Source organism: Planococcus citri, chromosome 4 (genome assembly GCF_950023065.1).
Source record: "Planococcus citri chromosome 4, ihPlaCitr1.1, whole genome shotgun sequence".
NCBI lineage: Eukaryota > Metazoa > Arthropoda > Insecta > Hemiptera > Pseudococcidae > Planococcus > Planococcus citri.
Genome location: NC_088680.1, coordinates 17,674,345 through 17,687,328, shown reverse-complemented (window position 1 = coordinate 17,687,328; position 12,984 = coordinate 17,674,345). Strand labels below are relative to the sequence as shown.

General features: G+C 33.0%; 2 protein-coding genes across 2 annotated transcripts; both read left to right on the top strand.

The window, feature by feature from the left end:
• The first annotated feature begins 166 nt into the window (after positions 1–166).
• On the top strand, positions 167–6,050 carry LOC135843289 (uncharacterized). The gene is made up of 2 exons (XM_065361119.1): positions 167–376; positions 3,501–6,050. Exon 2 carries the CDS (start codon positions 3,511–3,513, stop codon positions 5,395–5,397), a length of 1,887 nt encoding a protein of 628 aa, XP_065217191.1. The 5' UTR covers positions 167–376; positions 3,501–3,510; the 3' UTR covers positions 5,398–6,050.
• A 520-nt stretch (positions 6,051–6,570) lies between these two features.
• LOC135843290 (uncharacterized) lies at positions 6,571–12,617 on the top strand. Its single transcript, XM_065361120.1, has 7 exons — positions 6,571–6,748; positions 6,846–7,123; positions 7,216–7,278; positions 10,847–10,960; positions 11,060–11,227; positions 11,351–11,800; positions 11,888–12,617. The coding sequence occupies exons 1-7, from the start codon at positions 6,676–6,678 to the stop codon at positions 12,458–12,460; spliced, it is 1,719 nt and encodes a 572-aa protein (XP_065217192.1). The 5' UTR covers positions 6,571–6,675; the 3' UTR covers positions 12,461–12,617.
• Positions 12,618–12,984: the final 367 nt, after the last annotated feature.

Here is a 12,984-nt window from a genome sequence, read left to right as displayed (position 1 = left end):
CGTGAAAAACTTATGATAAAATCGCGATAGCACATTCACAGCAACCCACGGACTTGAAGTACTTGTAAAATTACACAGAGGATCTTAGTAAAAATAAATTAAATTAAGTACTGAAAGATTTAGCCTAATCGATATTTCGTCGAGTTGTGTAGATATTCTCTCTTATCAAATTTTCGTCTAATGTCGAATCAGTGCTCATAGTTGATTATGAAGATACAAATAGGTACTAAATATGCCCGTAAGTGTGCGAAAATGTTTGAAATGTTGATCGATTTGTAAGCAAGGTTCCAATTCTTTGTTTATATTGGTACTCAGTCTCCCACCATTGAACAGTGATTTAATACTTTAAAAAGGATTTTGAGTTCAACTATAGATGGTAAGTAAGAGCTATACTACTCGTAATTCAATCATGATAAAAAAAAGAGTATTATTGACCAAATATGTACCTATTCACCAGTTTTTAAAAATCACCTAAAACGTCTAAATCCGATACCAATTTTCAACTTGAGTAAGGATTCTTGAAAAAGAACGCTCCATTTCTTCGTCAACATCAAAATTCCAAGGCGAAGAGTTGAACTCGCCAGTTTCACTCTTGACTTTTCTGAGGATAGAGATTGAAGAGTTCAATTCATTACTCTTTTTGAAAATAAGTAGGGTTTGAATTTATTCAAGCCAGAATTTCTTGGGGTCAAAATGTATCTCACAAAGAGAATTACTAAAAATAAAAAATATAAAAAAACAAATTCTGCAAGAAGAGAGAATAAAATAGGGAAAACTTTGTACCAAGCTTGACTGAAGAAATGAGAAAAACAGAATTTTATTAGCAATTTTAGCAAAAAATAGGACAATTTACGGCGATGCAGATAGAATACTTACTTATACAGGACGTCTTTTCAACGACACATTAAGCAAAAACAGGTTTGTTCAAAAATTTTGGTAAAAAAATACCTACGACACATGCAAACAAGTTTGCCAAAAAAAAAGCAACCTTTCTGAAAATTTTTGCAAAACACACGACTTTCAATTTGGTGATCTTGGAAAATATGTAAATCACTTCAGACAATCAAGAACAATTCCAAAGACTACTTTTTGGATTTTTTGGACAAAAAAACAAGGAATTTTTAAAAAAATTTTGACTACAACTCTTTTTTACAGAAATAAAAACAACACTTTTTTTCCCCAAATTAGGAAAGAAGCAGAATTTTTGAAACTTTTCTTTTGTCAAAAAACAGGATTTTTTGAAGATATTTTGCCAAAAAAGCGGGGTTGTTGAAGCTTTTTTGGCAGAAAAACAAGATTTTTTGACCAAAAAAAACAGAACTTTTTTGACAAAAAAACAAGGATTTTTTGAAAAAACACGTTTTTTTTAAACCAAAAAACCTGGATTTTTATTTTTAAAAAATAGGATTTTTTGACCAAAAAAAAACAGGACTTTCCTGACGAAAAACCCAGGATTTTTTGACGAAAAACACGATTTTTTTATCAAAAAAATAATTTTTTAAACCAAAAAACCAGGATTTTTATTATTAAAAAACAGGATTCTTTGACCAGAAACAGGATTTTTTGACCAAAAAAAACAGGACTTTCCTGACAAAAAACACGATTTTTTTTACCAAAAAAATGATTTTTTTTTACCAAAAAAATGATTTTTTTACCAAAAAAATGATTTTCTTTTACCAAAAAAATGATTTTCTTTTACCAAAAAAATGATTTTTTAAACCAAAAAACAAAGAATTTTTTACCAAAAAACAAAGAATTTTTTACCAAAAAACAAAGAATTTTTACCAAAAAACCAGTATTTTTATTATCAAAAAACAGGATTCTTTGACCAAAAAATGGGACCTTTTTGCCAAACAACAGGATTTTTTGACAAAAAAATGGAACTTTTTTTTAAACCAAAAAACAGGACATTTTTGACAAAAAAACATGAATTTTTTACCAAGAAAAAACCAGGACTTTTTGACCAAGAAACCAGGAGTTTATGACAAAAAAGAAGGTTTTTTGGACAAAAAACGCGATTTTTAAACCAAAAAACCAAGATTTTTCTAATTAGAAAACCAGGATTTTTATTATCAAAAGAACAGGATTCTTAGATCAAAAAAAGGATTGTTTTTATTGACCAAAAAACGGGACCTTTTTGACAAACAACAGGACTTTTTTGACAAAAAAATGGAACTTTTCATTTACCAAAAAATGGGACTTTTTTGACCAAGAAAAAATCAGGACCTTTTGACCAAAAAACAGGACTTTGTGACCAAAAAACAGGACTTTTTGACACAAAAAACAGGATTTTTTTGACCAAAAAAGCAAGATTTTTTTAAACAAAAAAAAGCAAAATTTTTTTAAACAAAAAAAAGCAAAATTTTTTTAAACAAAAAAAAGCAAAATTTTTTTGTCAAAAAAATATATTTTTGAGAAATACAACAGGGTCTTTTAAGACAGCTAAAGCAAGAGTAAATACTTTTTTTGGATGTTTACATATCAACAAAAATTAAAAATTTTTGACAATTTTGGAAGAATACAGGACTTATTTTTAAAAGTAAACTAATTGATGCAAAAAGCAGAATTTTCTGACATTTTTGTCAAAAAGTGATACATTTTCTTAATAACTGATGATGAAAGTTGCACATCCCCTTCACCTCTCAATTCTATATTTTCAATTGTTATCATATTCCCCCATCACCTCCACCTCTTTTGAATATGATGCATTCAAAGGCAATTTTCTTGTTTAAAAAATTGTTGGGACTTTTTTTCCTCAAATTTTGGACCGTTTTTCATTTTTATTCAAAATAATCCAAAAAATTTGAGGAAATTGAAAAAAATTTACGATTTGGAATGGATTATATATTTTTTTCAGAACTTCAGCAGACAACTTTTGATTTTGCAAAAAGTCTCAAAAAATCGCCAATTCAAAAGCTGGTTTCTAAACATCTAAAAAAGATACGTGATCCATCAAAAATCGCTTATTTTTCCTCAATTTCCTTTACTTTTTTGCCATAATACATACACAAATACGAGTATTTCCCACAAAAAATTCATCTTCCGAAAATCGATTTTTTTTTTTTTTAAAACAACATGTAAGTGAAAGGCTACGATGAGAAATTCTGATTAGAAAGGAGAGCGAGTTCTGCGCCAGGAGTGAAAAATTTGACCTTCAATTGCCTCAGAACAAAAAAGAAAGGAAAAACGGAGTTCGTTCTTCTATCCCTAATGCTTGAAAAAAAATAATCTCAAAGTTGAAAATATGTTGCTACCAGTTCCCATTGCTCCCTTTGATAATCATGATCGCAATCTAATCCCTTTTGAGTTACTTAGAACACTTAACTTTTGTGAGAGGAACTTTCAAAAAAAAAAAAAATTGAGTGAAATTGGGAAGTTTGTTTTCAATTTTGGTTCTACTTTGACATGGAAACAGTCACCCATATTGAATATTTATGAATTTTTTCAAGTCAAATTTTTAAACAATATCCTAACACTTTGCCTCTTCTTCCACATTCCAGATAACTCAAAATGCGCCCACAACACTGGCTGTTGCTCATCACCTATCTGGCCACAGCACCTTACTCACATCAGTCACAATCTCGACACCCATACATCGACCTTGTCGAAAACCCTTACTTCGTCGACAAAAGCAATCTGCTCATTAGAATATTCGGAGAATTCGCCTACTCTCACATTTACCTCACATGCCCAAATCACTTCGGCAGCACATCCAATCTCAACATGATCGACTTATTCGCTAATATCGAGCTAGACTCCTCATATCGACCAATCAACTACACGAAGACTAAATCTTACCAGATTTTCAATCAGTCCGCGTTCGGTCAATTTGAAATGTATCGAAACATACTCGAATCTCATTTGGCTCAACATCCAGTCATATACATCGACTTGGGGGTAAACTTACCAAAGAATTTCAGCATTCAAAGCATGATTAAGTATCTGCTAAATGCCATGCAGAAAGCATATAAAAGATACGAGTGGCTTTTCGGTTTACCTCAAGAACGTCTGAATTGTGGTCCAAATCGAACAATTAGTCAAGAAGATGTGGATTTTGGTCAAAGAGTGCTCAATAAAAGAATCAACCAAGGAGGTATTGAAAACAGCTTGAAGATTTTATGCAGAGTACTGCACAAGTATTTTGATCGAAAAGTGGTCATATTGATCAATTCCTTGGATCACGCTTTGAGCCATGCTCTATTTTACTCCAGAGCTGAGGTTAAAAGTGATACGGAAATGTTCGACGCTTTCGAGATACTCAACAGAATGGTCTCGAACGCGATTCGCTTTTTACCCTATACTATGAGCTTTATGACTGGCCTATGGCATGCTCAAATCGATGCTAATTATTTAGGCAACGTTGCTCACCATAATTTCCTCGAGTGGCACAGATTAGTCAGGTATTTCGGGTTCACCGAAGAAGAAGTCGATCGCTTACTCGTCAATAACGGTTGTAAGATGCCCGAACGAAATGGAGTCGTCAGCTATTACAATGGGCACAGGATGGTGGACGGTGAAACAAAGCTTTTCTCACCATACTCCATCACTCAATACCTCGAGCACAGAGTGAAAAACTCGGAACTATATCAAGCTAGCCTCAAACCATACTTCTTTGGCAATAATGAGACCACAGCGATACTGAAATTTCTTCCAATACCTGTCTTCAGACATTATCTGGTCTCTTTAGTCAACCGAATCCCTATTAAGTTCGTTCCAATCCTCCATTTTGAAAGGGTCCACTTCGAGCATTACTTCCACCTACGTAATAATAATTTCACCTGTGCGATCGGGTATCGAGAATCGTTCGCTAAACATTTACTGCTGACAATGGTTTTAAAAATGGGCTACCTGTGTTATAATCGAGATCGCGATTTCATCTTACCCAATACCGAAATCGAGAACTATCTCGCTAACGCTTTGAACACATTCTACGAGCCAGAAAGTGCCACCTTTTCGGAAATAGGAGCCTTGATCTACGCAATTATAAGTTCAACCGATCAGGATCAAAGGACCGCTCAAATCTACGATTTGCAATCCAAATTAACCCTCCTGTTCGGCAGACTTTCGACTATCTACGATTACACCAGGATCTCCGAGCTGGAGTACAGGTTCGTGATGTTTAAATCAATAAAGAAGCACCAGAAGGATTCCAATGATAAAGGAAACGTATGGACTAGTGGCAATCAGCTGGATAGTATGATTGTGACGTCTAGGATTACTGATGCAACCTCGGCAGGGGTTTTGCAAATTAGTTGCGATACTAGCGCTGTGGATACGTTGGGTAAAGTGATGAAGAATATTAGACCCAGAGTCAGTAAAGCGCCAATTACGTATTTTGGTATCCATGTAGATGAACAAGTGAATGTGAAAATCGAAACGAGCACTATTCAAGGATGAAAAAACTCAGTATTTGACGATGCGAAAGGGTATCTACTCCCAGCCCCCAGGTATAAAATAGGCGAAATGGCCATGTTGCCAGATTTGGGAAATTATATGGTGGATCACTGTTGGGTACCTCCAAAAACATTTCGAGCGGAATTTCCGCCCCTCAACTCAGAACATTTTTTTGCAATGTTGAGCAACATTTTTTTGCAATGTTGAGCAACATTTTTTTTGCAATGTTGAGCAACATTTCTTTGCAATGTTGAGCAACATTTCTGTGCAATGTTGAGCAACATTTCTGTGCAATGTTGAGCAACATTTCTGTGCAATGTTGAGCAACATTTCTGTGCAATGTTGAGCAACATTTCTGTGCAATGTTGAGCAACATTTCTGTGCAATGTTGAGCAACATTTCTGTGCAACGTTGAGCAACATTTCTTTGCAACGTTGAGCAACATTTCTTGCAATGTTGAGCAACATTTCTTGCAATGTTGCTCAACTTAATTTTTTGCAATGTTGTGCAACATTATTTTTTGCAATGATGAGCAACATTTTTCTTGCAATGTTGAGCAACATTTTTTGCAATGCTAACCCTTCAACCCGAAGCTGTGGCGGTTCAAAGTTTTCTGTTTTCAATTTTACCCCCACCTTTATGATGAAGAATTTTGACCACGTGGTACCAGAATGTTCTTCCCACTACTCATGGATATTATTTTCCCACTATACTGTCCAGGGGGGAGGGCTGAGGGGCGTAAATTAAGCTCGAACATTTTTTTTGGACGTACCCAACAATAATCCATCATAATTTTCGAAATCTGGAAAAAGTGTCATTTCGTCTATTTTACTTCACCTGGGAAAACCCTTCTTTTAATCGCAGTTTTGGGATTTTTTTCAATTGTGGGAAGGATTTTTGTCCATTTGAATAAGGAAACTATTTATTTATAGTATTATTAATTTTTTATTGCGTGTGTCTACGAAGCAGTCTAGATTTTAGATAGTTACCTAAGGTTTTTTTTTCATAAAAAACAATGTTCCGATGATGTGTATTTTATTAAATTAAATTTTAATACGAAACTTCTTATCTACAATACTACTCTGTATAGTATTTCAAGATGTTCATCTGTGATGATAACGAGTTTTCCGATGATGATGGCATTCATTCGTAATTTTTAATCAAAAACACCAGACGATGTCGATAAACCAAAAATTATATTTCAAAATCAATATGGCCTAATTTCAATTCACTCGCAGTCTTTCAGTGAATAAAGTCCTACTTTCAATATCCAAAATAATTATGCAGTATTTATCAGTATTAATCGTAGTTTTTTGGCATATTTTTTGTGTCGACCAAAGTAGATCAGAAAATGGTAGGTGAATACGAGTAGGTACCTAATAACTACCTACCTATATAATGATTTCATTAAATACGAGTAAGTTTTAAAAAATTCAACGACACTATTACAGCGTTAATTTTCAATCTAAGAACCAAGAGTCTCGTAGACCCGAGACATTTCAAGCAAACCCCCAGCACTCCTCCCATTTTCACCGCTTGTTTAGCATCGACACCTGCAGAAAAACTATTCAATGAAAAAGTTTCCATCACTCAGAACAGCGTGTTTTTGAGAGACATTCACAAAGAACACGAAAATCCGAAATATATTTCGCTGGATGTTTGTAATGAAACGGCGAAGCCTGCGACGGTCTACAATTCGAGGAAAGATGAGTATTCGATTGGTTATGAGGTGAGTGCATCGGGGTTTTTATCGAGTTTATGCATTTTACCATTCAAATGGACCTACTCGACTACTCGTATTACATGCTCACTTGTTTTCAGCTGTATTACGAAGAAGGAAAAATCACAATGGGTGAAAGTGAAGATTATGAGAGCTTGGGACCGGTAAGTGCTGTCAGCACATTTGATAGAACAAAATTTTTTCTCTCAGCAGACAATTAGGGAAATTTCAAGCATCACAATTAGGTAATTCTAAACTTTGAACAAAAAAAAAACACAAAAAAAACGAGGAAGTGGAATTCAACAGAAATTTCAAACTGTCACAAAATCAATTCAAAATTGTCTAAAAATCCATTGAATAAAATTTTCTTAAAATTTATACCATTGTGAAGTGATTCTGTAAAATTGTAGAGATAATTTGAAAATCCAATCAAATTTGTCAAAAAATTTAATCCAGATCGGAGCGAAATCAAATAGGATTCAAAAAGAAATTTAAAATTATCAAAAAAATTAATCAAAAATGATTGTACATAATTGAGGAGGTGGATAGCAAAACGCAATAACTCCATTTTTGTTTTTTTTTTGGGAAATTAGGAAAAATTGTCAGGAGGGGAAGGGTGGGGGGTCGAGTTCCGAAATTGGTGTCAAATGAAAGGGGAAGGTGCCACAAATAAAATTTCCACTCAATTTCAAAATTTCGGTCACCTGGGTAAGCACAGTGAGGAAAAGAAAAAAAAGTTATTGCGTTTTGAACGCAAAATTTTTTTTTGGTGTTTTTCTGCAAAAAAACGTATTTTTTATTTGAAAAAATTGAAAAATTATAGAAAAAAACTTATGTTCAATCGAGAATTTTCAATAAAAAACAATTAAAAAACTAGAATGTGAAATTCAAACAATTCCTGTGTGTGATATGGCATTCAGAGAGTGACAACGAAAGCACCATTTTTTTAAGTAACTCCTACCCAACGATTTTCAGTACCCACCCGATGAAAAAAAACAGTGTTACCACATCTGCGCAACTGAAATGTATAAAAAGTAGTGGAGTTATTGCGTTTTGCAAACAAAATCTCATTTTTTAATGCATTTAGCTCTAAAATCAGACTTGTTTTCCTCGATTGCGCTATGATATTCAACTGATGGACAAAATCTGACACCGGGAATGGATTCCTCGTTGAATTTTACGTAAGGATAGATATATCAAACTCAATTTTCGTAATTTTGGAGTTATTGCGTTTTGCTATCCACCTCCTCATATTATGTAGGTACCTATAGTCATCCAATTGTGAAAAAAAGACAGAAATCTCATCAAGCTTTTTTATAAACTAAATTAAAAGTCAGGATGAAATTGATTCAGATTCAGAACAGAGTTAAGATTTATTAGAAAATCAATTCAAAATTGTTTAGTCATCCAAAAGTTGTCCAAAACCCAAAAGTCCAACCAAAACCATTTGGGAATTGGTCTAACTGTCTAATAATATTGAGAAGCGAACCTAAAATTTTACGAGTAGGTACAAAAAAAATGACAATCCAATGAAGCTTTTCAAAATACTGAGTTTAAAAATTGCGGCGGTATAAATAAATCTATTCTACGAATAATTTAAAATCGTCACAAATTCAATCTAAAATTGTTTAGTCATGTGATAGTTGTCAAAAAATGCAATTTAAATTAGCTTGAAATTGATTCTGTAACACTGTGAATTTATACGAAAAATTTAAAACAAAAACCCGATTTAAGATCGACTTGCAATTTCGAAGAAAAAAATTTAATCGAGCTCGTCGGAGAATCGCATTCAATCTCAGAATGAACTGATATTTATCTACCTAAAAAAAAAATTAAAAATGTGTAATCAATGTAATCATCAAACTTGAAAGTTTTGAAAAATGCATTCGGAATCGTTCTAAAATGGATTCTAGAACATAGTGAATTTATCCCAAAATTTAAATTAATACAAAAAAATCGATTGAAAATCGAATTGTGATGTTTTAAAAACATCATAAAGATATAGACAAGTTGATACAAAAATGAAATAAAAATTCAGAATAAAATTAGTTTCGACCAAAAAAAAAAAAAAAACAAAATCATCAGAAAATTAATTCAAAAATGAATAAATAAAAAATAACTTGAAACGGTCAGAAAATCAACTCAAAAATTGTGCAGTTATTCAGAATTGTCCATACATCCATCCAAATTTGTCTCGAAATTGATCCCATAACGTCATCAACTTAAGTAGGTATCCTTAATTCTAATTCTATAAAAAAAAGATTGAAAAACTGATTGTGATTTTTTTAAAATCTGATTCTGATTCTTTTTGAAAAAAATGTGATCGTGATTTTTTTTGAAAAAATTTGATGGTAAGTAATTTTTTAAAAAATCGGATAGTAATTTTTTTGAAAATATTTGATAAAGCTTGTGTAGAGGGGACTTTGGACTCCAAGTTACCCAACTCAAGTGATCTTATGTAAAATTGCAAAAACAAAAAAAAATCTACAATCTAATCAAGCTCGTCAGGAAATTTAATCAAAATCGAGGTAAGATTGATTTAGGTCCTAAAAAGAATTCAAAATCGTCAGAAAAATCAATTAATAATTGTCTAAAGATCAAAAAGTTGTCCATAAATTTACTCAAAATTGTCCTGAAATTGATTCCATAACATTGCAAACATCTTAGAATACTTTTTATAAAACCTAAACATCAAACCGTGGTTACAAACAAAAATCTAATCAAGCCTAGAAATTAAATGAGAATTAACGATGAAATTGATTCAGATTCAGAAAAAAAATCAAAATCACCAGAAAATCAATTCAAAACTGCATAATCATCCAAACGTTGTCTTGAAGTGCATTCAAAATCATCTGCAATGTAAAATGATCGTAAAGTTTGTAAAAAAAAAAAAAAAAAAAACACTTGGAAAACCAATTAAGTTTGTCAAGAAATTAAGCTTCATTCGAGGAGAAATCGATCAATTCAAAAATGAGTTCTAAAACCTCAATTCCTTATAAAATCAATTCAAACCATCGAATCATCCAAAAGTTGTCTAAAAATTCATTCAATTTACTTATTCCCGTAAGATTGTGTCCAAAGTTATGAAAAAAATCAAATTGAAATCGAAAATCAATCCCAAAAAGATCCCGAAACCCCAATCGAGCTTGACAAGAAATCGGATCAAGATCAGAATGAAATCGATTTGGATTTGAAATGGAATTCAAAAACATCAGAAGATCAATTCATAGTAAAATTATGCAGTCATCCAAAAAGTTGTCTCAAAAAGTAATCAAAATTATTTTGAAATTTATCCAGAAACTGAGGAAAAAAATCAACTAAAAAAAATCAAAAAAAAACACGAAAATCTGATTAACTTTTTCGATGAATTGAATTAAACTTAAGATGGATTAATTGATTCAGAATAAAAAGAGAATTCGAAATCATCAGAAAATTAATTCAAACTTATCTAATTATCAAAACAGCTGTCTAAAAATCCATCCAGAATCATCTGGGAATTTCAGCACCTGAAATTATTCGCTGGTGTGTTTTTTTTTGGGGGGGGGGGGTTCCTCATTCGACCCCCTTCTGTATACGGTTCAAGACTTTGCGGGCCGGTTGGGATGCTTTTCTTGTTAGTGTGTAGGTATTGCTGCACGATGAATAAAATCAATCATTAATCAATAATTCTGATCATCATTTGAATCTTAATTACCTACCTACTATGTAGATAATCTTTCATGAATCACACAGGTACACACTGATGACAATACATTCAGTCGTAAACTACAACGAGATTTATTTGCAACAAAATTGAACACTTTTAGACAAACCAAATTCAAGCTCGTCAATGGATCTTCTACATGGGTAGGTCTAGGTATTATACATAACTCGACTCATTTTTTTATGATATGGACCTCAACTCATCACAAAACATTCCTTCTGCTTCTTTGTGCTCATATGTAGATTTTTCATTGGATACCCGTTTTGTCAATTTCGTCCTCATCAAACAACCGAAAACGTATCTACTTCAAAGACGTTGAAACAGTTAAAACTACAACAGATCATCTAGTAGATAAATGCGAAGATTACAACACTAATACGAGTGAAAATGTCGATTTTTTCTACTCAGAGGTAAATGCTGAGAAGTTTAAAATATAAACGAGAAAGTTAACATAAGAACACAATCTGGTCTTGAGAGAAAATTAATCCATCTTTCAACATATTACCTAATACCTACTTTGTTTCTCATTTCAGGAAAACCAAATTGCAAGTTTGAAGGATATTTCAACCGAAGCACTTGAATCGAAAAACGATTCTAAAAATACTACATTATCACCTGAATCGAAAAACGATACTAAAAATACTACGTTATCACCTGAATCGGAAAACAATACTGAAAATACTACATTATCACCTGAATCGAAAAATGATACTATAAATACTACATTATCACCCGAATCGAAAAACGATACTGAAAATACTACATCATCACCTGAATCCAAAAACGATACTAAAAATACTACATTACCTTGTGGAAACCCTTACGGTTGCTTGGAAAAACGACAAATAATACCTTTATGGTATTTTAATTCGAGCTCAGCCAAATTAGCAAGTTGCACTGGCGCTAATTTTGTCCCAATTTGGAAAACTATCGCGAATGGACAGCTGATCAAAGTTGATCAATATATCTACGCGTTAACTCGAGTAAGAAACATTATTTTTTCATTTTCTTTTAATTACCACACCTAAATCAATAAACTCAACTCGATTGTTTTCCACTCATATTCGCAGTACGTAATAAATCAACTAAAAGGAGACGGAGAAATATTCTTCGGCGTCTCCGGCATACTAAAGATGAACAAAACGATCAACAACAACGAATCTCAACCGCAAGAAATACATTTATCCGACTCCAATAACCAATCATTCGTACCGGTCCCCAAAATAATCTACCGAATCGTCCATTGCGCCGTATGCGTTTGGGAAAAAGCAGCCATCATCATTCACAACGATCCCACTGCTTCAGATTCTGATAGACTTTGTCCAGAAAGCACCGAACTCAAAGGCTGGGAAAAGATACAAAACAACAATTCTGCAACTGGACTAACGTACGTCTGTCGTGTCACCAGGAGAATCGATGATGCGTTAGGATCGCGATCTTGCAAAAATGCAGAATTCTTCGAAGCAGGAGGGCTTAATTTGAATGATTTTCCATACGAGTGGCAACAAGACAAACAAGAACAAATGCAAATGGATTACAATTGGATACCTGGCAAAATAGAGCAACATGCGGATGTCAGGTTTCGTGTGAATAAAGAATGCGATACTTTGTTCGATACGACATATTGTATGCCTAGCTATTAAAATTTTCAACTTTTTTCCAATTGGAAAATTATGCGAGGAAAACTGCGGGCAAAAATTTCTTGAATTGGGTCGAAACTGGAAAGAATGGCGATGAGGTGAAAAAAACTGGTTTGATGTTTTTTCCGATCCATTTTTCAAATAAATTGTCATAATTTAATACCTCTCATTTTTTTTTTTTTTGAAAATTTTACCCTGGTACCTGTTGGTTGGTCAGTGTGTTGTGTACAGCTACAAGGCTAAAGGTACAGGTTATTTTATACTATTACATTAATGAAAGGAGGTTGGATTTTTGTAAATCTGAGAGTAAGACTGAATGGTTTTGACCTATTTCTGGTAGAGTTTTAGGTAGGTTTAGTGAATTTCTTAAATTGACAGATATGATCTTGACATGTAAGATGTGGGAGATCGTTAGTTGGACTTTCCATGTAGAGCATATTATAGGGGATTCTTTTTTGAAGAGATAGCGAGTCGGGTGAGGAAGGTGTGGCCTATACATACGTCATACATGGCATAAGGCAACGGCC

Excerpts from the sequence above, each read along its gene's own strand:
- LOC135843289 (XM_065361119.1), top strand. The coding sequence starts at position 3,511 with ATGCGCCCACAACACTGGCTGTTGCTCATCACCTATCTGGCCACAGCA.
- LOC135843290 (XM_065361120.1), top strand. The coding sequence starts at position 6,676 with ATGCAGTATTTATCAGTATTAATCGTAGTTTTTTGGCATATTTTTTGT. Across the intron at positions 7,279-10,846 it reads ATTATGAGAGCTTGGGACCG|GTACACACTGATGACAATAC; the intron begins GTAAGTGCTGTC and ends TGAATCACACAG. Across the intron at positions 10,961-11,059 it reads TCAATGGATCTTCTACATGG|ATTTTTCATTGGATACCCGT; the intron begins GTAGGTCTAGGT and ends GCTCATATGTAG.